At 42.8% G+C, this 26,892-nt stretch overlaps 1 protein-coding gene across 1 annotated transcript; it reads right to left on the reverse strand.

Annotated features, from left to right (window-relative positions):
* Positions 1–299: 299 nt before the first annotated feature.
* LOC121850547 (lysine-specific demethylase 4B-like) lies at positions 300–26,618 on the reverse strand. Its single transcript, XM_042342842.1, has 8 exons — positions 26,533–26,618; positions 25,270–25,378; positions 9,183–9,368; positions 8,854–8,952; positions 5,868–6,035; positions 3,344–3,463; positions 2,545–2,637; positions 300–500 (listed from the first exon to the last, which is right to left on the reverse strand). The coding sequence occupies exons 1-8, from the start codon at positions 26,616–26,618 to the stop codon at positions 300–302; spliced, it is 1,062 nt and encodes a 353-aa protein (XP_042198776.1).
* Positions 26,619–26,892: the final 274 nt, after the last annotated feature.

Here is a 26,892-nt window from a genome sequence, read left to right on the forward strand (position 1 = left end):
ACCTGGTCGAAACTTCAAGGCAAATTCAGTAGTTTAAATCTGAATTCATTTTGCACCTTCCCAGAAGATGGCTCACAGTATTCACACTGAGAAGTCTTCACTCACTCCCTCCCGCCCTCCCTAACCCCACTCTTACCCACCCCACTCCCTCCCCCTCCCCATGACTTTATTTTCAATTGATTCCATTTATTAAGCACAAAAGTGTTTTTTCTTTTTTTTAAAAAAAAGCGAAAAAAAAAGAAAAAGGAAAGTCCCTTAACAAACAAAAACAAGGTAAAGCATGAAACAAGACTTGCTGACTAATATCCCTGCTGGTATTGTGAGTGAAAGAAGCTTTCCATGAAAGCAAGATAGTCGGGACTCTGAGTGTAGTCCTTGTTAGCGGAGTCTTCTGGATGTTTGGAGCTGGATGAGGATGAGCTGGATGGTCTAGCTCGCTTGGCCTCCTTAGCCTCTTCCCCAGAGAGCATGTCCTCGTGTGGAGAGGCAGTGAGCCGTGACTGGAAACAAACCAAGCATTTGAGTGGGCATTATTCACCAGAGTTCAAAACCAGGAAAACCCCAAACAATACTTTCAAAATACACCAATGCAGGCAAGCACAACGGGTTTGTGAAGGGCACATTTAGATCAGAGACCGGGAAGTATTTCTTTACGCACAGGTAGTGTGTGTGACAGCCTAGAACTAGTTACCAGGAAGGGTCCCAGGAGCCAGGACACTGGACTCATTTAAGAAACGGTTGTTGATGCTGAAATGGGAGGATAGCAGAGTTGGATGTCATATTCTCCAAGGCAAAGTCATCTAAACCTCTCTTGTGACACTAATATGTTCCATGCTATGACTTGCCACGTGCTGTGCTACCTCAAAACAGGAGAGAAAAGGAGATTAGAAGGCTCCTGTGGGCTCCCATTTCCTTCTCTTCTGAATAGCTAAAGAAGGACATTCAAGTACTGATCCAGTTAAATGCATCTCAGGTTGCAAATCCCCCGCACTACCCACTAATAAATGTGTGTCTTTGGCATTGTGTCGCTTCCCATCTGGTATTTATATCCCCATCTTGGGAGCAGGGTGTTTTTTTTTCTGTTCGACACCAATCGTCCTTTCATCATTGGGCCTTTATAACATATGGATGCATATTTTATAACAAATGTTTAATGCAGTTTGCAAGAAAAAAAGAAGTTTGTCTGTCCAGAATACTGATTACCAAGATTACTTTCAACCAACCCTGGCAGTTATGACAAGCATCCTTCTGGGGACTGCTTAAATGTTTAATGAAGAATGGAGATTTCTGACAGGACTCCTCTTCCTGCACGGCTCCAGTGACCTAGCTTCTCTGGGATCGTCACGTGGCCCAGAGCTGAAATGTTTGTATTATGCCCTTATTCATTGCGGTCCTTTATCCACCATTAAGTTCACTAAATGCTCGAGATCAAAGCACGCCTCTGCTTTGTTTGCGATACCTTGCTGTATTCCGTGGTCTGCCTTGGGGGAGGATATGCCTATAAATTGCCTCGAAAACCCGTGGGCTGCGTTACCTCTGAACAAAAAGTTGCTGTTTAGATTGCCACTGCAAATGTTTGACAAATTAAATCCCCTGTTGCAGAACTCGCTGCCTCTGTCATTATACTGCCCGATGAGCCAATGTTCTGCTTATTGAAAGGTTTAATAATTAAGCACTTTGAGGCATTTTATCATGATGTGCCAGCCGACGAGAGCTTCCCCGAACCAATAATTCAGGAATAGAAAATGGACAATTTTTTTTTAATCCCTCTCAGCAAACCTAGTGTTACGCCCCCCCACCCCACTTTAACACGGCAGCTGCAAAATTAAGTTTCCTTCCAACAGGCTTCCAACGTTTTGAACTAAAACGGGTTGTAAGCAGCTCTGAAATGTAAAGTTCTTGATAAACTGATTCAATGGCCACTTCAAATCAGGCCACTTATTTTTTTCTCTTTAAAATACCAGATCAAATGTAAATAACAGATTGGGTAGAGTCCAAATGGAACTGGCTCCAGGAATTTGGCAGCAGATGCTGTCAAGTGGTTCAATCTAAACCTCACTACTGGGATAATAAGCTGAGCTACAGGACTGTGTGTAGGCAGAGATGGGTGGTGGTGAGCAGTGTTCAGTGGGAGAATTTCTTCCTGAAATGGATACTGGGGTAAAGGTCAGGTACATAACCCAATCACTGGGCTAAATGAGCACTTACCCCATCACTGGGCTATATCTGGATCGTACATCAATTATTGAGGTAAATGGTACGTTTCTAAATGAAGGTTAATACTAATCTATTTGGCCATTTCTTCTTTTAAAAAAAAGTTAATTTGAAAGTTTTCTCACAGAAGTCTCTGCTCGCAAAGCTGTGACTGCTTTGGTTACAGTGCAAATTGTAAGGTACATTTTGATCTCAGACAAGGATCAGGATAATTCTGCACTATTTCTGACGGCAGCCTGGTCATCACCTGCACACCAATACATGTGCACTAGTGCAGACTCCATCTGTAAGACAACGTCTGAACCTAGCTCACGTACGCCTTGAACTCACCAGTCGTGCTTTCACTCGCTTGGGCAACTCCTCCTCCAACGAGTACAGGTCTTCTCTCTTCAAGGTCATCTGGGAACCTCCCTCAAATTCCACCTGAGAAACAACAGATAGGGATCCGTTTTCAGCACCACAGAGCAACGGAATGTAGGTCTGAGCCACAATTCTCCATGCTCTGATATCCTGGTTACAATTGTTGTATCAGTGGGGGGGGTGGGGGGGGGCAGGTGCTAAGTTGAGGCTGGGCACCTCTACTTTGACGCAGCTCCTTATTTTGCAGACAAAGACTTTTTCTTTAACTTTCTCCCTCTACCCCACTCTGTCTGTAAGTCCCACGTTAAAACTACCTCCTCCAACGCGTCTACAGCCATCTGCTCCTTCCCCCCTCCCCTGCTCAGCCACTGACCCTGTCCTCGTGAGACACTCTGAGAGCTTATCCTACTTGAAGGGCACTATATAAATGTAGTGACCTGATCTGCGACAGCAACAAAGCACACAGCCATGAGGTGAACAACAAACTATGTGTTTGTTAATGAATTTGGATGAGGAGATGTATTGGTCTGGACACCAGGAGAATTCTCTGCGTCTCCTCTAAACAGTGATACGGGATTTTTAACATCCACCTGAACCACTAGAACAAACGGGAACAGGGTTTAAGAACTCCCCCAAAGGGTAGTACAATGCGCTCCATAATATTCCACTAGTGCTAAAGCATTACCGACTGAGCCGGATTGGCACCTGGCTTTGGTTCACTGGAGAGTGCTACGTCGCTGCTGGTCGACTCTGTGAAGCTTTAACCTACCTGATAGGTATACCGGAGATCAGAAGTGATAAACTTGGCACTGTACACCAGACCATCAGTCCATCGCACCTGGATAACTTCTCCCTCTGTGGGTGAGCCGTGCTGCAAACAGTCCCTGCTCTGTAGACCACAAAGACGAGAACATCAGGGAGGGAGCAATGAGGAGCCCATCACTGTACACCTAGCCCCGCGGCTCACACCCTCAAAACATGGGTAGGTGGGTTACATGGAATTCTCAGTTTGGTTTAGAAAGTCTTGAGCACGGTGATGGGTTTCTGCACGAGTCCAGACACCCGGCTGATCAAAATAAACTCGGAACAATATTTATCGGTTGGAGCAAACCAAACTCAGGTTAAAAAAAATCTGCTTCCTGGAACTAAATGAAATCAACTGTTTGATCCCTAAATAACAACAACAAAATTACATTTGTAAAGCGCCTTTCGCGTCGTGAGGACGTCCCAAGGCACTGGACAGACAGAGTTTCGGACCCGAGCTGAGGGTTGGGATGGGGGAGGGGGAGGGCAGGGAGATCAAAAGCACGATCGAAGAGGAGGGTCCTGAGGTGAGTTTTGGCGAGCTGGAGGGACTGCGGAATGGAGTTCCAGAGTGTGGGCGCAGAATAGCAGAAGGCCTGCCTGCCAATAGAGGGGCAGCAAGACGGGGGACGTGAAGCAAGCTGGAGCCCGCTGAGCGGAGGGAGCGAACAGGGTGGTAGGGGGTTAGGAGGTCAGAAAGGTAGGGGGGAGCAAGACCTTTGAAGGTTTTGAAGGTGAGGATCAGGATCTTGAACTGTATCCTCTGTGTGAAGGGAAACCAGTGGAGTTGGGCAAGGATAGGGGTGATAGGATCGTGGAGCCTGGTGCAGGAGAGGACACGGGCTGCAGAGTTCTGGATGATCTGCAGCCTGTGGAAGGAGGAGTTGGGAAGGCCGACAAGCAGTGAGTTTGCATAGTCGAGCCTCAAAGTAATGAAGGCCTGTATGAGGGTTTTGGTGGCCTGCGGTGTGAAGACAGTGTTTGAGCCGGGCGACATTGCGGATGTGGGGGAAGGCAGAGCGGGTCATGGCGCGAATGTGGGGTAGAAAGGATAGTTGAGGGTCGAACAAGACCCCAAGTTTCCGGACTGGCTTAGCGAGGTTGAATGTGTATCACCACACTGTCAGCGCCTGAGGTGAGGCGGCGCCGACGGGAGTCAATCAGGAGAGCCTCGGTCTTGTTGATGTTCAACTGAAGAAAGTTAGTTCTCATCCAGGACTTGATGTCTAACAGACATTTTGTTTGGAAGTTGACCCCATGTCTGGATGATGTCACCAAGGGGGAACATATAAATGTTGAAGAGGAGGGAACCAAGGACAGAGCCCTGAGGAATGCCGCACAAGACGGTTCGGGGGCTAGAGGAGAAGCAACTTGAGGAGATGATGTGCAGGCGGTGTGAGAGGAATGTAACAAACAGAAGGTTGTGATCAGAGAGTACAAGTGCCAGTCAACAAATCATAGCTTTACAACTACTATTACTACTAATAATAATCCTTGCATTTGACATAGCGCTTTATCACGTCTTCAAGACGGCTCAAAGCGCTTCACAGAATATACTGTAAAGTGAACTGACTGTATATTTTGCGGGCGAAGCCCCTAAACAATAAACTCAGTTAAATCTGCTAATCGGCAGGCAAAATGTTGATCTGAAATTCGAAGCACGACCCAAATTCAGGGCCATCACCAGTGATAATTTGGGTGGTGAGAGAAAAATAAACAGTCTGTGCCAAAAAGGGCCAGCCATATCCTGTTCATTCATTGTCAATATGTTCAGAACTTCTGCAACTACACCGCAAGTGATACCGCAGTCCAGGATTTGCTTAGAAACGCTTCCAAAAGTGGAAAATGCCTCACTGCAGAAAGTTATCGAATATAAAATATACATTACAATTTACTGAATATGCAATATATATGACATCGTTTAAAAATAAAAGGCAATGTGGTACAGAGCATAGACTTCACACGACGAGTAAATAATAATAATCCTTGCATTTGATATAGCGCTTTTCACGTCGGGAGGACGTCCCAAAGCGCTTCACAGAACACACTGTAAAGTGAATTGACTGTATATTTGTGGGCGAACGCGGCAGCCAATTGCGCACAGCAATGTCCCACAAACAGTCATAGATTGAAAATGACCAATTTATTATTGTTTTTGGTTTTGGAGGGATTATTATTAGGCTCTGTGTGGAGTAAGGAAACTTGCCCAAGGTTTCGCCCTCTGCCTGGAATTGAACTCAGGTCTCTCACTTGCAAAGCGAGTGCTCTAACCACTGAGCTACAGGACTCCACAACTGCAGACATCTCCCTCACAAATCGCTTGGATCATACCAATTGCTTTTTTTTTTCGTACCAAATACCGAACATTTCTAGAGGCACATTGGATCTCAACCTTCCTGAATATAAAGCCCTTTCTCGGCCAAGAGGTTACTGTAAAGAGGTTCTCTAATGAAATGGGTGACGCAAAAGTTACCGACTGATCTACTTACGACAATGTTTTCCGGGTACACATCGTCACTGTACGATCCGTCTTCAAAATTAATCTCGTAAAAGGTTTGGGCGGATGTGCCGATCACCTTACACTTGTAGTAAAGTCCGTTCCGTTTCTTTGCGATGACCATCTGCCCTAGCGATAAGACCCGGAGGTCACGGTGTTGCTGAAGTTTAGGGAGAGAAAAAAAAACTCAGTACAGAACTCAACCCTTTTTTCAGTTTAGCTTGCTATCGTTATTGGTAGGAACAAGGCACATACGACCCAGAATTATGCAGTGCACGGTTTAACGCACAAATGAGAAGCCCTCACAATCAAACACGTTTGTCAAAAGGCTCTCTCACAAATTGCTCCTTTATAAAAAAAGGAATCCCATCAAGAAATACAGCACCAGAGCAGACCTGAATAACTCGACTGTGTCTATCTAAAACAGAAAAGTGTCAAATGGCACAGTGAAGATAAACACTCAACTCTATACAGAGCAGCGGTGACTACATTGCTCAGTGTACTTTGGCAGGAAGCAATGACTTTAACCGGGTGCAACCAGGTGTCTTCCAAGCCAGCTCTTCATTTGGATTTCTAATTGTAGGTTACAGAAGCGTGGCTTTCTCCGAGATGCTGAGTTACCTTTGGAGCTCAGCCAGAGAACAAGAACCAGTCGTGTAGAGCATGCAATCAACCGGCTCTGGCAAACCCACTTCGTTTTTGAAATAGTCGTGCAGCTTTTGAAGGAAGGTTTTCCAGGAACCTAGTCACGGTTGCATCTACTGATTATTCTTGTAGTAATCCCCTCCCCCCCCCCACCTTCACTTTCCCTTAAAACATTGATCATTGGCCCCTGAGTATTAACGTAGCGGAGCATGAAATTAACAGGTAAGGTTCCTGAGACATATTTTTCAATGGATAAATTTGGGCACAGCTACTGAAAAGGTGCATTGACAGAGTTGCTGTATTTAACTCTGCAAACCACAGGCTGCAGGCATATTGTTTGAACTGATGTAAGGTTATGACACCCTTGGGGTGAAGAAGGCCTTTGGCTCATTTGATGTCATCCTTCTTGCTGTCTTCCCATTTACACCATCAGGATGATCCTTAAATAAATCCAATGCTCTTAGCCTGAAGTTTATAAAAATATTAATGTCTTCCAGATGCTTTGAGCCATCTAGAAGCTGTGATAAGGCACTGCATCAAATGCACGACTTATTATTATTTATAATAATCCTTGCATTTGATATATCGCCTGATCACTTTGTTGAGACGTCTCAAAGAGCTTCACAGAATATACTACAACGGGAATAGACTGTATATTTTGTGGATGAAACGCAGCAGCTAATTGTGCACAGCAGTGTTCCACAAACAGTTGTGGATTGAGTGACCAAATTATTATTATTTATTTAGGGGGAATTAATGCCTCCAGAAAGCGATCCGCCAATCGACTAACAACTGGGTTCCTACTTACTGCGAGGTAAACAGAAGTGTGTGGAGTAAGGAACCTTGCCTAAGATTTCGGCCCACCTGGGAATCAAACCCAGATCCTGTCGCTTGCGAGGCGAGTGCTTTAAACAACACACCACAGGACTCCAAGTTTAAGTATAGTGCTCAACTAAATATTGTGCCTAGCCTATACTTTGCATTCTCAAATATTCGTTTAAGATAAAAAAGCAACATTTTATGCCCAATGTTTATGCAGCGCTAACTACTCTGCACTTATTGAAGGAAAAAAAACTTATAATTTTCACATTCTGATGCCAACAGAGCGCACTGCAAAAAACCTGCAATTTTCACCCTGTGATACCAGTCATCCCTCATCTTAAATTGCAAAGGCATTCATTCGTATGGTTCGCGCTCTCAAGCAGTTATGATAATCTATTCATACCCCTTTCCTTTTTTTATTTTAAATTGCGTGCTTCAAAATAACTATGTATGTATTTTACGTCAAAACTGCAGCTGGGAAGAGATGAATTGCAGAAGTGGATGTGATCCCCATTCCTCCCAAAGTGTATGAAATGTGACCCCCGTAACTATACGGCAGCTATTCTGTGATTCAGCTCAATCTTTCATCGTTCTATATTTTTAAAAGTCCGCCAAATATATGAACTGCGCGCAACCAAGTTTATCTGGGGGCGGTGGTGAGTATTATACGACAATGAAATTCCTATAACTTTTAAAATGAGCGCTCACGAGGAGATAACCACAAAAAATCAAATTGGGACAATGTTCCTTTACTCATTGCGCTTTTCAATTTGAGGCCATTTAAAAATACAGAAGGTTTAGTACATTTATTGCAAAGGCATGAATGATAATTTCACTGCTCAGTGATGCTACACGGAACAGATAAAAAAGGGGATGAATTGCAGACGAGGGCATGTTTCTGAGAATGCATTTGGGTGTTTGAGCCCATAATCTTAGCTCACACTCTAGCGCACTGGGGGAAAGTCAGAGTGCCATCCTTCAGGGATATCACACCAGGATCCATCTGCCATTAAATCACACAGTTTTGAAAAGAGGAAGGAAAAGGAAGTTTTTCCCCAGTGCCTTTATTGACAATCCAGATTATTTCATTGTTCATCAAATGGCTCCTTGCTGGAGCATGCAAATGGCTGCCACATTGCCCCGGGAAACAGTTGCTACACCTCACTGCAATTTCTGCTCAAGTGCTTGAAACACTGATGCAATAAGATGCTATAACACTGTGAGTTCACAAAGCATTCAGTCCCTCTTAGAAGACTGTAGCAGGTCACCCTTTGTTAATGCTCTGCAGTGAAGCTCGCCAAATAACTCAGCTGGTTAAGCTACTGCAGCATGCGATACTCAATGCTAGAGGTCTATGGGGTCCCACGGTTTGTGCTGAGTTTGATGATATCAGGTGTACACGTTTCGTCCACAAATACACCCTCAATCCACTTGACAGGATAGTCTGTGAAGCGCTGTGAGACGTCAATGGATCAACAAGGCGCGAGATCAAAAGCAAGAATTATTATTACATTGGACTGCCTTGGCCTCGTTTCTGAAGCTGAACACATGCCCCATGGAGAGTCTGCAGTTGAGCCTCGCACACAAAGAACAGCCATTTGAGTGAGTAACTGCGGGTGAGTAGTTGCTTGTGGGAGGCTAAGGAGTCAACAGCTTCATGCGAGCAGGAAAACAGTGGCGGAGGAATATGGGCGAGCGACATGAATAACACTTGAATGGCTCGAAGCAGCAGGTACATGTTGGAATAAACACAGAACCCAATACTATTAGTGCAAAGAACAAAACTACTGCCTGCCAATGGCCCTGAGGCTCTCTGTCGTGCAACGATTCATACACTTACACTCTGATTGGTTGTTTTGTGCTTGAAGCAGGTGATGGAGACGAGGTACGGCCAGTCGTCCGGTTCCATCAGTACCCCGGCAGCGTGAGCGCACGTCACATGAAACGACGTCGAGCAGTGCTCGTGCGAACACTGGATGCAGGCTCCCGAGACGCTCCGCACTCGCATCCTGCAGTAGATGCATTTCTGTTGAAGCAAAGGCAAACAACTGCGGTGAGAAATATAATCTTCCGATTGTTTTCCAACAGGGTATAAGCAGAGAAATACTCTTATGGAGAGGTTTTACGCTAATGAGGCAGATCAGGTTCCAAAGCTGACAGTTGTTAGTGAACACACCTGCAAGTGCCAAGTCCATGTGGTAACTGGAGTATAATGTTGGTTTGGCAATGGTTCTGTGATTATGACTGGGAATAATGACTGCTCAGAGACCATCTAACATGGTAGTCACTATACACTGTGAATGGTGTTAAAGTGGAGTACAGTGCACTAAGCAGGTCACAAATTTTCCTGGCTTGAAATTTTGCAGGGATTTGGGCACCGGGTCTGAAATAATTGGTGTCCATATTTTTGACTAGATAGATTTCCTCACTTCTTAAAAAAAAATTGCCCATCTTGGGGGGAGAGAAAGAGAGAAGAACAATCCTTTATCTTGTATATTCCCCCCAACACAATCTTTTTAGGCTCTGTGATGAATGCCTCTCCTTCTCTCTGACAGCTGCTAATGGTGCTCTTAAGTGCAATATGTTTGGATAGTTTTGTCACAGATTCCAGTGAATGAAATCCACGACACAAAAATTCCCATAATTTGACACTCATCAAAGTGCTGTCAACATCAGAAATCTGCTGCAAGTGACATCTACGTACACGAGGATTGACACAAAAATACAGTAGGAGCTGGGCTCGGTTTTGAAGAACTGACATAATGTCAAACTAGGTTAGAGATTTAAACCAAAGACGGCAGCTCTCCCTTCTAACGAAGTCATGCAGGAGAATCGGCACTTTGACAGTGTCTCGGATTCAAAAACACAATCTAGACACCATGATTTAATGGGTCTGTGGGGAAACAATGGCAGCGGCTGATGCCACACTGCACATGACGTTAGCTGTGACGCAACAGGCAGCCATCTAGGAACAGAGGCTAGTCAGCATTGGCAACAGGGTATAGCACACTCCAGATAGAGCACTGGACTATAGAAGATGGGTGTTAAGAGCAAACCCGGTTAATCGCAATGGAGATACTTTTTTGAAGAGGTTAGCCCAATACTTGACTGGTCTACAATATAGGAAAGATGGAAGTTTGTCTACAAGCAAAACACTCCATCATCTCATTTAAACTGTCCCAACTTTATAACAAAGAATAACTCTTCAAAGATATATCCCGGAACGGAAGCACTGAAGGAAGCCATTCAGCTCATCAAACCTATGCTGGCAACATGCGATGAATGAACCCAGCTATTGACTGAATACTCTTTGTAGTACACCAGTTTGGATTTGTTTGTAGTACTTGGATGATAACGAATGAGGCATTTCACATACAAGTCTGTATTATTAAATGTTCTATAAAAAAACACATTTTCTATTGGGAGTAAACATCACCCAGCTCTGGCTGTGAGCTGCAGCAGTGATTCGTTGAATGAATAACAAAGTGCCTAATGCTTTGTTTCTGGTAACCTTCCTCCTCCTCCTCCACCCCAAACTATTTCTGAACCAAATTATCTCCATTTCTAAGTCTAATGAGCATCACTTTGTGCAATGCTGTATGTGGTCGGTTCTCTGCCTTTTCAGTGCACTGGATCTCAGATTATCTCAAATCTGGACGTACAACACCTAAACTGCTCATTTAACCTCGGCTCAAATACAAAGGAAGCCTGCTACTTCCTTACAGGGCATTTTTCCAGGTATTCTGGCCAACAATCCTCCAGATAAAAATTGGTCACTGATTTCATGGCTGTTTGCGAGACACTCCTGAGTATAAATTGCCTGCCACGTTCACCTACCAAAAATACACACTTTACAGTAACTCTTGGGGGAAGCACTTTGAATCATTTTGATGAGTCCTGCAACTCAGTAGTTAGAGCACTCGCCTCACAAGCGAGAGACCTGGGTTTGATTCCCGGCAGGGCGAAACTTTGGGCAAGTTTCCTTACTCCACATGTCTGATAATAATTCCTCAAGAAAAAAAACAATACTAAATTGGTCACTCCAATCCACAACTGTTTGTGGGACACTGCTGTGTGCAATTGGCTGCCGTGTTTCGCCCACAAAATTTACACTTTACAGTCTATTCTGTGAAGCGCTTTGGGATGTCTAGAAGACGTGAAATGCAAATGCAAGGATTATTTTTAGTATTATTTATAGACTACACATTTCTGCACGAATTAAAACAGTTTCCGCCTTCTGGATATTGATAGTGTCGCAAAATAATAAATAGGAGCACAGGATTGGTCTAGCCGCTGATGTAACTAACTTTTCCACTGGGACAGTCAGCTGGCCTTCTGTGGCTCCTCACACACTCCCCACCCCCCATGACAAGGTGCCCTAGAAACTAGGTCAGATGCACAGGCGAGTAGGTAAACCCCCCTCCCTCCTCCCCCACCACACCCCTCCAGGCCCATCGAGATCAAAATGAAAACAGTAACAACATCCCCCCAATTTGAATGCCAGCTAAGAGAATGGTGGTGAATCATCAAATGCAGAACTCCAGCATTAGCTATTCCCCCGCTCACAAGCCCTGCTTATAATGTGCTCTTCTTCTACGTGTAACCAAAGGATCAGTTGAAGCACGCCATTACCTAGAATTTTCATGCTGGAGTTTGGTAGCCAGTCAAAGAATCCTGACTGTAGCATACGCGTAGCCGACAGGATTTTAAGAACAGAGTCGTAGGAGCTGAGCATCTAACATACCTCTTAAGTGTTTGGATGCAGATTCTGTCTAATACGCGAATCGGCTCCATGTCACCCAATTTAACCCGGACTAAAAGGGTAATTAATGGGAGCAAATCACAATGAATGGATGTGTGGATGCAGTGGAACTACTGGTCATGGTAACACAGGTTTCCTGCAGTCGAGAGAAAAGTAGGCAAGACCGCAGAGTTCCCTATAAGCCGTCAATAATTGCTTTAGACACACAGCCTTATCACACTGAAATGTCTCGAAGCCCATCACACAGACTTACTTCAAATGTTATGTAGACCAATTCGATGGATAATCTACACCAGAAGCAACCCACAAACAACAATGAGATGAACAACCTATTAATTGGGAGGGGGTTGAGGGCAGGGGGAGAGAGAAGGGCAGGGAAGAAGAGAAGTATAACAAATAAACCCCAACAATAAATTTACATTGATGTAGTGCTTTTCATGTTGGGAGGATGTCCCAAGGCACTTGACAACCTTAGACAGTAGAGTACCTGCCACTGATGTTGGCATATCTTCCAGCTCAGCTGGTGTGATAAAACTATCTGCCTTTGGAGGCTATTTAAGTGCAACTCTCAATCCAACAACCATGTGTTTGGGATGCGGGGGGGGGGTGGGGTGGGGGGGGGGTGGGGGGGCTGTGCAATTAGCCTGGACTTTTCTCCCCGTCTCCATCCACTTGGCGGAAACCCGTTCCTTCGTCAAACGTTGCTTTAACACCAACGAACTGAGGTTCATTGACTGTAAGTGAAAGGGAGGGCTCCACTCGCAGCAGCTGAGCAATTGCGTGTCGCGCTGTGTGAAGATCAATGCAATCCATTTCCTCCACCAAGAGCTGGCATCTAATTATTTGGAATTTTCATGTCATACATAATTTACGCACGCTATAATGAACCATGCATCAGAAAATTATGCCATAGTTTGCAAATATTACAGATCCCCATAGTATGCTTGCAGGTACTCGAGCAAGTTCATTTAATATAAACCCAAATTTCCCTACGTGCATGAAAGTTTAAACAATGCACAGCATTTATCTACTTCAGGCCATCGCGCTGTAGCTGATGGGAATCTATTCTCAGACGAGACGACAAGATTAGGCTACAACTGGTCACCAATCATCACACGGAGAAATATGGCACATCTACTCTGCTCAGTCTGAACCCTCCCCAACCCAGTAATGGTACAGCTCATCTAGTGAGTAACTAACAGTGCCAAGGAGGGATGTACTACATGGTGCCTGGGGAAAAGGGAAAGGAACAGCGAGCAGAGTCTCCTGACAGCAGAAGCAACTGATGTGCTGCCTCCTGCCATATTGGCTCCTTTAACTGAACGCAGACTCAACTGGATCTAATAGTTAGCATTCCTCCCATGCAATGTTACAGCCCTCCCATCTTGCCTCGGAGAATTCCCGCCTGCCAACCGCCTTGGCATGGATGCACAAATGACTGGTATTTTCTCCTCTGCAGACTCCCAAGGCCCCACTCCTGAATTCATGAACTTTCAGTCAAATAGCAGATTGATGTTTATGACTGAAGCCCCCAAAGTTAATCTGCAAGATCAGCGTAGCTGGCAACAAGCCACCGCCTGACAACATACAGCGCAAGCACGCACACGCCACTCAAGGAAGGGCAACACATAAAAGGAGAGATACAAGCTTCGTGCTAGGTGTTCCTGAACTGTGTACGGTAATTCTGCATCATGATACAATACAATTTGCATTAATAAAAGGCCTTTCTCGTTGGGAGAACATCTCTTAGCTTAAGAAGTAAAGGTGCCACATTACCGAAATGGCACCATGAAAATGAAAAATCATTCATATGCTTGTTCCCTCTCGAGCAATTTATACAAATAAATGTTCATGATAGTACTGCTCGTCCCTGCCCGCTCGACAGAATCAATATGGGAAACGATGATGGTACATTGCCTTTCCTCAATTCCTCTTGTAATGCAATGTGTTAGGATGGGATGTGACAAACTCATTACATCTAGAACAATGGAGAGATAGGGACACACAGATGCGCTTTTCTCTCCCCTCACCCTCTCCCCACCACCCCCATATTTAGAAAAAAACTTCCTGTGGGTATTGAATGAAACGAAGATGAGGAGGTGGCTGAAATTCTATTTTTAAGAAAGGTCTTATGTAGGTCAAAAAGATGCAAGAATAACTGCTTCGAGACTGCAAGCGGTTAAATGCGGGCTTCGGATGCAACATTCAGTCAGTCAATGTGGAGCACGACACACTCAATACTCCCATTAAGAATTGAAGAGACTAAGAGACATCAAAAGGAGTGGCAGAAGCCCGGAGGGTCAAAGCGAACAGTGCCAGTGGAAATATACAGAACCATAAAAAGGAAGTGCTTTGTCCAAGCAAACCTGCTGCTCCAGTCGGCATCGTGGCGACCCAATAAAGCGTTTGAACTTTATCTTCCCAAGTATTCAAATATACATCACCAGGACCACCAGCCGTCAGTCAGAATTCATAGAGGGAGAGGCACGATGATTAAAATGGAAACCTTTTAAAGGAGAAGAGAGTCAGCTGTGTGTCTCAAATTAGGCTATTATTTTGAAGCTGGTTGAAAAGAAAGTCGGAGATGGATGCAGTGAGAAATCTGGCAAGCCTTTTGCTGTCTGATTAAGATAATAATAATCCTAGCATTCGATACAACTCCTTATCACGTCATCGAGATGTCTCAAAGTGCTTCACAAGATTACTGTAAAGTGGATTAACTGTGTATTTGGTGGGCGAATGCAGCAGCCTGTTTACGCATAGCAATGTCTCACAAACAGCCATAGAGTGAGAGACCAATTTTATTTGAGGGGGAGTTACTAGCCAGGAGACAAGGAGAAACTCCTTTCTCTTTCAAATAGTGCCGTGGGATCTTTAATTTCAGAACAGGTAGACGGGACCTCGGTTTAATGTCTCCTCACAATGACTGCATCTCCAATAGTGTACGAACAATAATGTATGCTGACAACTATGTATAGAATGTACAATAAAGCTTGCAAACAAGGAGAGCCTATGCAACCGAAAGAGCGAGCACGACAGATGTGTGCAAGTGAGAGAATGTGCGAGAGAGAGCACGAGCCCACATAGCGAGTGAGCACAAGAGTCAAATGTGCAAGTGTGCAAATGAGAATACCAGTGAATATGAGAAAGAGTCAGACAGACAGTTTGGTATAAAACTGCAAATGCCAGAAATTTCTCAAAAAGCACTCAACACTCAAACCCACTGCAAGCTGGGATAAACAGTACGAGATTTATGTACCACTGGGCAGATTCAAAGCAGCGACCATTACATTCCTTAATAACAGCAATTTTTTTTTAAAAAAGTGTTTTTTTCCTAAATGTGTCAGACGAAAGCCGTGGTGCTGACATCCCCAGCGTCTCCTGTAAATGGATTCCTCTGTTGGGTCAAATTGTTCCCTTTTACATCTCATGATGCAAGCTACTTAGGAAGCACAGCTTCCAAGGGCTCTGCATGCAAGTTGGCTGAAAGGACATTTTAAAAATAGACAGCAGTGGGTATGGTTTGCAGCACAGCAGGAGGTTTAGGTCTTAAAATGCAAGAATAAAAACATCAGAGTCACCTCCCAAGTAGCACCGGATGGGGCCGAGTGCCTCACACTCTCTCTTTCCCTCCCACCCCCCCCACCTTGCAACAAGTCAGGAGTACAGAAGAAAATCATTATTGCTGTGTGAGAGGACCATACGTCAGGCAGTCTCGGAGAGCGAGCAGCAGCAGTCACAACACAATCAGTCTGTCATTTTGTGCGGGATAAATAATTACCTGTAAACGCTGTGTGACAACAGCTCGTCATAGCACAGCAGCCCCAATTGAAATGCAGTCATATTTTAATGAAGGAGAAGCATCTGATTATTCTGAGCAGGCAGCCAAAAAAACTCTGGCTTGATGTTTTTTTCAATGAAATACAATAATTCAAAACACAACCCAGAAAGTAAGATGACGCACAGAAATAAGAGTCCTTCAAACAGAAAACTCTAATGTTAAAGGGGAATGCAGATACAGGAGACTGCATTGGGTTTAAAGTTCTCCTTCCATTTTATAGAAGGTAAAGCGTAGAGGATTAATGTGGAGACAACTGTTGATTCCTTACTTTACTTTAAGAGAAGAGATAACACAGGACAGGGTTACCTACTTCTAGTTAATTGAGAAATTAGATCCAAATTTGTGGGGGGATAAAAGAACACCTTTTGATATTAATACCCACTCCATTCCTGCACTTCCATTAAGATCCTCGAATTCAATTTAAATCCAAACGGTAGAAGTGGTTAGAGGGAAAGAGCAGAGGGAGAGATATTGCGCGGCATTTAGTTAACCATTCACTGCACTGAATTCAAAGCCGTGTTTTCAGAGACCGTTTGATGAACTTTTTGATGCTTGTTAAGCCACTTGACCGAGTCACGCTGCCTCCAGCAATCACAGCGCTCTCTCTACAGAAGTACTGAATGAAAAGCATTCGGATTGCAATTTTCAAATGGCAGCATGATATACCCTGGCCCCGATTCGCCACATTCCACTGCACCCTTTCCTGTAACAGGGTACCAATCCTCAGCACACTTCAGGCAGCAGGATCCACAATTCTCAATGATGTGCACAGTGCTCGCTGGCCTCGGGCCATATCAATTAATCAGTTTAACTCTGAATTAAACATTTTAAAATATTGATAAAAGATTAAACAGCGGAGCTCTAAATTGTGCAGGTTTTTTTTTGCTTAAGTTTAAAGTTTTGATGACAGAGCCACCTCCAATTTAACGCTCCAATTGATTTCTGTGACCATTTAATGCATCCATGTAAGGAAGCTATTATAGTGCAATGGTCACCTAACTACTGTGGGGAAAGATAACCAGCTGGCAAGCCAATCCTTCAGGGGATGAACCTCTGCTAAAATTAACACACAGCAGGCTTATTCGTCACATATTCCTATGATTTAAGTTACATCCAGCACACAACTCCAAGCATTCCTATGTGCAGCAAATGAAAACAGTCTCTCGATTTACCTTTCCTTAGCCATCCAGTTTAATATTGAAACAAATTAATCATTCAGTAACTTATTTCCCCGATGCCATGGCAGGTCCACAATAAACAATGGGAGCTGTAATCTGACCTGTCAGACTAGCAAACCTTTACATTATCCATCATTCCCTCAACCTCCAGACTGATAGAAATTACAGAATAGAAGTCGGCCATTCAGCTTACTGAGTTTATTTTGGTGTTAATTCCTCATATTGGAGCTCTCTACTCAAAGCCCAATTCTCTTCCTCTATTCCCAAACACTTGGCTAATTTCCTTTTAAGTATTGCTATGGTCTTAACTTCCATAGCCACTGGTGCCATTTTATATTCTAACATGCTCAGCATTACAAAAATCTCCCCTCCCCAATCTCATTTATTGACAGTGTTAAATTATGCCCCCTGGTTTCCAGTTTCAACAGAGGGAATAATCATTCACTATGTAGCCTTCAAAGCCTTTTAGAATTTGGAAGATATCCATTTGATCCTCTTATACCTCGTGTTAACAAATTTAAATGTTTTATTGTACAAATCCGACAATAATCCTTCCATTTGATATAACGCATATTATTACATCGTCGAAACATCTCAAAGTGTTTTACCAGGATATTTCTGTAAATTGTAGTATTTGTAGGTGATCACGGCAGCAAATTACGCATATAGCAACGACTCACAAACAGCCATGAAATAACCATTTTTTATCTGGGGGAAGGGTATTGATGGCCAGAATACCAGGAGAAATTCCCTTCATTCTCCAAACAATGCCATGGCAATCTTTACCATCCATCTAACAAAGCAGACAGGACGTTTAAAGTATGTTCAGAAGGACAACATCTCCCATAATGTAGGCCTCTTCCAGCAGTGAAATGGAACATCAGCCTAGACTAGGAATTCAATAATAATAATAATCCTTGCCCTTAATATAGCGCCTTATCATGTCATTGAGACGTCTCAAAGCACTTCACAAAACTGAATTGACTGTATTTTGTGGGCGAAAGGTGGCAGCCAATTGCACACAGCAGTGTTGTGGATTGAATGACCGACGTTTCAATGTGGGGTTCAAACCAGAAAGCTTCTGGATTCAGAGACGAGAGTGTTTGCAAGACAGCCAAGCTGAACAGTGCGTCACAAGTCTGAGTGGAGCAGAAATACTTTAGCATTTCAACAATACGAGTTACCCTGGAAGAAACAATGGGTAATCAATTAGGTCAACTCAGGGCATGTGATAGAGACTCTTGTCCTGCACACTTGTAATCTGATTTACAAACAACCAGCATAATAGTAATAATTCTTGCATGAAACAGCGCCTTATCATGTCTTCGAGACGTCTCAAAGCGCTTTACAGAATATACTGCAAATTGTATTGACTGTATATTTTGTTGGCAAAATGCAGCAGTCAATTGCGCACAGCAGTGTCTCATTGCTAATGGTAACTGGTGCATCTCAATAGCAGAACACTGCAAACACAAGGTGAGAGGGTGCGCGATAGACTCAAACTACCGCACAACAATTATTTTCAAAGGGAGTTAAATACCTACAAAGATGGAAAAATATTGAAGGGTTTGGGGAACAAAGCGAGCAGAACAATGGGATTAGGCTTGGTGGGTCTTTTTCATGAGTGGTTAAAGCAAACAACAACAAATGCTGTTTCCCATTGACAAAATTAAAAGTCAAAACTTATTAACCTGAGTATATCAGGATATCAAGCTGACAAAATGCTCGCCTGCAAGGCTTGATTACAGCACTCAAACCTGCTGGATTAGACATGAAAGGAGCTATATAACTGCAAGTTGTTGTTGTTGGATTACCAACTGGGGGAACAGAAAATCAATCCCACTTTGAAGTCTTGACAATATCTCAGATGTTCACCTACGGAGTGCTTGAGAACACACTCCAACTCCTAGGCTTATGGAACATCATGTGAAATGCTTTGCGATGTTTCAACCTTATCACACACTGGAATAGAAGTAGTACTTATATGAAACATTTTTTCCCCCAATTTTTCTCTCTTAAAATGGGAGGAAGAAATATGCCATTGTTTCTGCTGTTTATTATCCTGAGACCTAGTGTAAAGAATGAGTGGCTGTATGGTCATCTGATAAACATTAGCAAGTATCACACATAATAATGCTTTGCGTATGATATTGTGTGCTATGACTGAAAACTCTCAAACCACTTCAGAGTTTGCTGTAGCATATAGTGACTGTGTTTACAGCCAATTTACAAAAGAGATGCCCCACAAACAGCCATCAACTGAATGATCATTTTTTTATCAGTGGAATTATAATAATAATCCTTGCATTTGATTTATCGCCTTATCACGTTGTTGAGATGTCACAAAGCGCTTCACAGAATACACTGCAAAATAAATTATGTATTTTGTAGGTAAAACCATGGCAGCCAGTTCTTCAAGAGCCAAGGCATCTGATTCTGGCAGATTGAAATGGATATCAATATAAAATTAATAAATAATAATTCTTACATTTGATACAGTACTTTATCACACGCCGAAATGTCTCAAAGAGATTCATGGGATTCAAAGTGTAGCAATTGCGTAATTGTAGGCAAACACTGCTAAAAATTCTGAATACACTACACTAGACGTAAAATGTTCGAGTCATACTTTGTTTCAATCTTAGACCTGCAGTGGATATCATGATTTGTGGGCGTTTCGCCCACAAATATACAGTCAATTCACTTTACAGTATATTGTGTGAAGCACTTTGAGACCTCTCGAAGACGTGAAAAGGGTTACATCAAAATGCAAGAATTATTATTTATTATTATTTATAATGATAATCCTTGCATTTGATAAAGGACCTTTCGTGCTAGGAGGATGTCTCAAAGTGCTTTACTGGTACTTACTGCAAACTGCTGGGTTTGCTTTCTTTTTTTGCTGGCAAACCATTAGGAAACGCAGGTTGATGACGATAATAATCCTTGCATTTGATATAGCAGCTTATCACATTTTAGAGACGTCTCAAAGTGCTTCACGGAATATACCGGAAAGTGAATTGACTGTATGTTTGTCTATGTTTCTCTATGTTTCCCCCATCTACAAACGGGGAATCCTGTTGGTACCTGAATGCATCTCGGGCTGATCTGGAGGAGGCCTGATAGAACAACATCTCAGGCGAGTTCCAGTGGGTCGACCTGATACATACCTGGCACTTGCAGGATTTACCGTTTCCTAATCACTCCTCAAGCCTTGCAAATCAGCCCCCAAATCAAATAGCCAACAAAATGGGTCACGTGACTGGTGATTAAGAAAGATCATCAATGATGTACATATTACTGGAAATTTATTTCTGCTTTCGGAGGAGAACAAGCGTAAAGGACAACTGAACCCGGCACCCGGCCAAGCTAAGTGATAAACAGCGAAAACTAATTGAAGCACAAAGAGCACTTTATCCAACCCATTTGCAGGGCCACTGACGGCAACAAAACTGCTTCAAGTTCCACAGTTTCTGAAGCCGCAATCCTGTTGGCCCACCTATTCCTTGTTACCAATGATTTTCGCTAAGTAGCTTGGAGGCCACTCGGCTCATTGCCAAAGATGATGGACGTTTGCATAAAATGACGACAGGTTTCGGCTAACCATCCATCTGGCAGCTCGACAAATCAGCAAAAAGATTTTAAAAAAAGCGTTAGATATTGGGCAAAACCAATTTGAGGACGACAGATGTTGCGACTGAATGTCAGATGGTTTAGCTGATGAGGAAAGAATGATACTAATTGACAGTAGGTACCTTTCTCAGAAGATTCACAGATGTGCTGTGACAGATCGCTAATTATGCAAATGAGGTGGCAATCAAAGCAATAATTACATTGAGCTAATAATTGAAACTGACAATATTAATTTTTTTTGAAATTTCTCAATCAAATCAACCTTCAAAATAAAACACTCCTCGTTCTTAACAAGAATACTGAACAGCTTGGTTGGTTTGAGATTTACGAGAGCTTTTGTTGGTATCTTACTCCAGCTTTGAATTTACTTAACGCTCCTCTTCTCTTCTACTCACTCAGTCAAGAATGGTTCGGAAGCAGAAAAGATACACAGCCAAATTGCTCCGTCAATGCTACTTGAAGCTTTTGGGAGACAGACACGCCACCCTCCTTACTAGTTCCACCTCCCGAGGAAGTGAGAGGGAGTTATAACAAGATTTATGAATGGAGTGAGAGAACATAGGCTACCCTCTCTCTGTCTTTAGCGTTGCCACCAACGGTTATATTTGGCAAAGGTTTCTGTAGATTTATTGAAGTTAATTTTAATTTTTGTTCACAACTCATAAATGGACTTGAGTCGCGTATGATCCAGAGCAGCGTTGATAACATTTTGATCCCAGGGATCAGCTCCTTGTTGAGACTGAGTGGAGAGTAAGTAACACAGACAGTTAGGTCAAGCGATCTGAAGGGATCACTGGGGTGAACCAGACGAGGTTGTCGTTGCTGGTCTCCAGACTGTGGAGAAACATTGCGCCTTCTCTCAGGGAACTCAATGTTCCTGGTTGGTAAAGTCTTTACCCAGCTAAGTGAACAACTTTTAATAATTTAACATCATAGAACGTCAGTCGATAAACATTACTTTAGTCACATGGGCAAGGGGCAAATAAAGCAAAAGATTTGTTTTTCACAGAGATAGATTTAAATAAATGAGCTCAAATCTAAAGCTCAAGACCACAATAATCCACATGATTAGAACATCAGACTCTGTAATAATCTTATTAAAATGTCCAAACATCTTAGAAGAATTGACAGTTCTAATCATAATAATCCTTGAAATTTCTCTATTAGACCATAATGTGATGAGATTGGGGTGTTGTAATGGGTTGCGTTTTCCTGTAATTCATAATTAATTTTAAAGTTATAATCAATAATAATTATCCTTGCATTTGATATGTCGCTGAGAAGTCTCAAAGGGCTTCATAGAATACATTGTAAATTGGATTGACTGTGTATTTTGTGGGGGAAATGCAGCAGCCAATTGCACACAGCATTGTCCTACTAACAGTCGTGGATTGAGTGGCCAAATTTTTGGGCGGAGGTATTATCAACCCTGGAAAGAGATCGACCAATCAACTAACAACCGGGTTCCTATGTACTGTTGGGTAAACAGAGGCATGTGGAGTAAGGAAACTTGCCTAAAGTATCGCCCTGCCCGGGAACTGAACCTGGGTCCAAGCCGATACTATACAGTGCAGAATTGGTGGAGCTCTGACCTGCTTCTTCATACGAGACATTAAACTGTGGCCTCTCGGGCGAATGGTAAATTGTAAAGATCTCTTTGAAATTAACTATGAATTACAGGAAAACCCAACCCATTACAATACTTCAAGTACAAGTATTTGAAAAGAGGAGGGAGTTCCTCCACGTGTCCTGGGCCAACAAGCATTCAGAAAAGCTGGTCATTCATCTCACAGCTGTTTGTGGAATCTTGCTGTGTGCAAAAATGGTTACTATACTTGCCCACAAACACAGTCACTACATTTGACAGGCAGTTATTTCTATAATGTGCTTTGGGACGCATTGACGTGATAAGGCTCTATAAAAATACAATTTCTTTCTTCATTCATACTGAGTGCAATGCGTCATCTAGACACATCTTCCCATGAGAAAAGAGATCTTTCAGCCTTGTGTCTCTCTCAAAAATTCAATGCCTAGAAGTGGAAGCAAAGTCTTCATTCAGAGTCCTTGTGCGTACTCTGGAGATGAAGAAAACCTCAGCACAGCATGAAATCAAAAGCTTTATTAACTGTTGTGCAAAGTGCACTGTGAGACTGTAGCAGATATCCACAAGCTCACAAAATACTGTAAATAGAAGGCTGGCTGGTGCTCTACACGCTCCCAGCTAATTCTTATCTTACACACACAAGATAGGGGGCACTTGTGAATGCAGTACTAAGATGGTTGGTTTGACTGCTTCTTGTTACATATATCACTCTCGACACTGAGTGTAGTCATTTCCACTACAAATCACTTGAGATAAAGGAAGACTTTTGCAGCATTGCTACAGCACTTTCACACACTAAAAACTGTGATCTTTCCCACTAAACCTTTATAATGAGAAATCCCATGAGACGCCATTGAGCTTCTTTGTAAAGACGCAAACTCTTTTCTTGGATCACTGGCTTGCTCTGTCCTGCCCTATTACTGCAGCATGAGCTTTTAGAGCTAAAGAAAGTCAGTAAGGTCCAACTCACTTCAAAATTTCACCCACAAAATACACGGTCAATTCACTTTACAGTATATTCTGTGAAGCACTTTGAGACGTCTCAACAATGTGATAAGGCGCTATATCAAATGCAATGATTACTATTAGATATTGAGTTAAGGAGGCACAGAAGGTTAAATCTCACCATTTTATCGTTTATAACTGGTTAACAACAAGAAGTATTTATTTGTTAACTGATTTGCTGGAACACAACACGTTTATTCGGTCTCGCTCATAGCAGATGTAGAGGCTACAGGGAAGGATCATCAACAATAACTCAAAACCACTTCAGATTTCCAATAATTATTCTTCAGGAAAGGTTCAGTTCAAGGACTGAATACAGAAATTGGACAATGAATAGCTTCCTTGGTATTGATCCGAAAAACCATTGCGTTTAATCTTCACACTCTATAAATCATTGATGTTCGACCCCATTTTTCCTCTGCATATTTACACACAGAATTGGAAGTAAACACACACAGGAAATGGAGGAAACCTAATTGATGGTTGCCACAGTAACGTAACCAACTAGCTGCTCAATGGCGAGTCAATCAGAAATCTGCTTTGTAGGTTGTGATATTTGGTAAATAAGGTTAATCTCGATGGTGTTTGGAAATGCACATATCAATTAAGCTAATTTGCATAAGGAAATGCAAGGCTTTATTGCTTCCCAAGAAAGTTTCACTGAGTCGACAGAGGATGCTGCCCTCAAAAGAATCCAGTGATAAACATTAAACAGTGAACCGCCATTGCTCAATGCAGATAGCTTCAGTGAAATCTACATTTTAAATAACAAGTCATAAAAAAGCAGAAGCACAATGCTAACACATGCTCAGCTTCAAACATCACACAGAGGCTGTAAAATGGATATTATTTGCATAAATTGATATAAACACAGATGTTTACTTTCAAATATGATAAAGTCGTGCTTAAAAGGGGAACTGAAGTCTAGAGGGAACCTGGAATTTGTGAAAAAAAATCTTTAAGGAGGAATCCAAGTCATGCACCTCGGGACGGACTCCTTCTGGAAAGCAGAAGAACATCTCACAGAAGCTTTGTTCTGATGTGATCTATTGATAGAGCGAAGCTTTTAGGGGCTCGAGGAACAGGAGTAAGGTCATTCAGCCCCTCGGATCCTGGTCCCCCATTTTATTAGATCATGGCTGATCTGTACCTCAAATCCAACAACCCGCCTTTGCCCCATATCCCTTGAATCCTTGACCTCACCAAAATCTATCCACCTTAGCCTTAAAAATTTGAATGAATCCAGCAGGTCTACGGGAATTCTTGTCAAAGAATCCTGTTGAATACTGCAAACCAGACCAACTGTTATAAGTCGATTCTCTGTCTCTCTCTCGAGCGAGGAATCACACCTGCGATCCGCTGTCTCCTGGATCGGGCTTGTTACAGGGAGGAGCTGATGCGATTCCATTACGTTCCAACCCCTGAAAAGTTCAGTATTGGCGAACATCAGATTTGGGTGTCCCGTTCTGGGCCAACGGATGCAGAGTTGATTGAAGCATTCAGCAAGGGGATGGTTAGATACTTGGGAATATTAAAGGATTCAATGAGAAGGTATAAAGTCAAATAATGGGAGGTGATAACTCCAGTGGGGAAGTTTGCACCAGTATAGCCTCAATGCTCTCCATTTGTGCTGCAACTTCTACTTTTATAACCTGGAACCAAGGGCAACTTTCGTGCCCTCAAGTACTACTACATTGGCTGAGATCAGGCAAAGGCATGTCCTCCAACTCCTTGCCATATTGTGTAATGCATTCATCCCTTGCACTGTCACAAGTTTCCCCAATTCCCTTCATCAGCATTGCAGTAAAATGGTTTACCCCAAATGGCAGTAAATGGCTATCAACCATCTTCCCCCACAACAGGACCATCCAGAAAAGCTGAAGATAAACAAAGAATAACACTTACCAACTTCCATCTCTGCTCTGGAATCCCACTGGCATCAACTGGATTCCTTTCCAACACATTGAGAAACTTCACCTCAGGGACTGTTATTGCACAGATCACGTGGACCCACCTGCACATGGACAGACATTCAGTCATACACAATGCTGCCAGTAGCAAAAACAAAACAGGACAAACATTGCAAAGCTTTTCACAGGTAATTGCTGTCAAGTGTAGTGTCATCAAATACAGCAGCCAGCAATGTCCCACAAACAGCCATGAGGTGGATGGTCTATGCCTAATTAACGAACCACAGAAAGGGATATTTCTATATATGCACGATCGAGAATATCCTGATAACTAGTCTCCTCACAGAGTACAAGGTAGCTGGGAAATGAATTTTATAACTTGTGCAGCTTGACCAAAAACTGGATAAATAAAACACCAGTGTAGTTTGAATTGTTTCTGAGCCAAGTACAGAGAAGCAGGCGTTGATGACATAATATTCATTGACCACATTATGGGAAGCATAAGTATGAAGCCCTTTGAGACGTCCGCCCTCCTGATTTGGCGTTATATCAAATTCAAAGATTATTATTACAACAACAGCATGCTGCCCTGAATGTGGTCAAGGAACATTCTGTTTCTCTCTCCATTTTATGGATCAGGATTTTTAAATAAAAATATAGATTACAGTGATGCTCCACTGAACATATGAAAGAATGAGACAATTACTTGGAGTCTCGATTTCCACGGAGATCAGGCCAATTCAGGGTTATGGTCAACAGGTTAAAGAGGAAGTCGAAAGGGGTGACAGGAGCTTTTCCCTCTCAAACACAACAGACTTAGAAAAGGAACGACTGAAGACAGGGGAGGAAGCAGCAATTCTTACTCCATAAATCTGAACCACAATGGGAAAAGATGCTTAAATGTATGATTTTTATATGAAACGGGATTCAGCCTGGGAGTCTCCCAATTCACCCACAAAATACAGTCACTCCATTTTAGATTGCATTCTGTGGAGGCACTTTTGAGATGTCACTTCAACATGAAAAGATCTATATGTAGGATTATCATCATCATTGCACAATAACTGAAGATTTCTTGAAGAACGAAGAGAGCTTTTCTTATGCCAAATGCATGACATGATATGTCAAGGATCTTGGTCTGCTTTCGCCAACAAATTCTTAGGTTCTTATGTTGAATCAGTTTTTTTTTGGCAAAAAACAGGTGCAATAGATGAGGAAGCTTGTTCAGGGAGGGTCCAGACATTAGTGATGCAATTACTGCACAAAGACACAGACAGAGATCTGCTGCTCGTGCTGGGACTTTGAATGATCAGGAACACGAGACACAATGATTACTAAAATCATTCTGGTTAATCTCAAGGGCTGACTGACTGGAGTGCAACAGAAATACTGAATCCATGTCTGCATCATTAGTAGCCATAAAGACTGGCATGTAGTCTGACTTGTTCCACCTTCTCGATTAAACATCTGTGCTTGTGTGTGAGCAAGTGAGAGGGAAAGAGTTTGAGACAGTATACGTGCGTGTAAATGAGAAGGAAGGAAAGAGCCAGCACAAGGAGATAAAAATAACTGCGGCCGCGTGCAATAAACTTTAAACTCCTGTAATTCTGCACAGAGT

The sequence above is a fragment of the Callorhinchus milii genome, unplaced genomic scaffold (genome assembly GCF_018977255.1).
Source record: "Callorhinchus milii isolate IMCB2004 unplaced genomic scaffold, IMCB_Cmil_1.0 Scaffold21, whole genome shotgun sequence".
NCBI classification, from domain to species: domain Eukaryota; kingdom Metazoa; phylum Chordata; class Chondrichthyes; order Chimaeriformes; family Callorhinchidae; genus Callorhinchus; species Callorhinchus milii.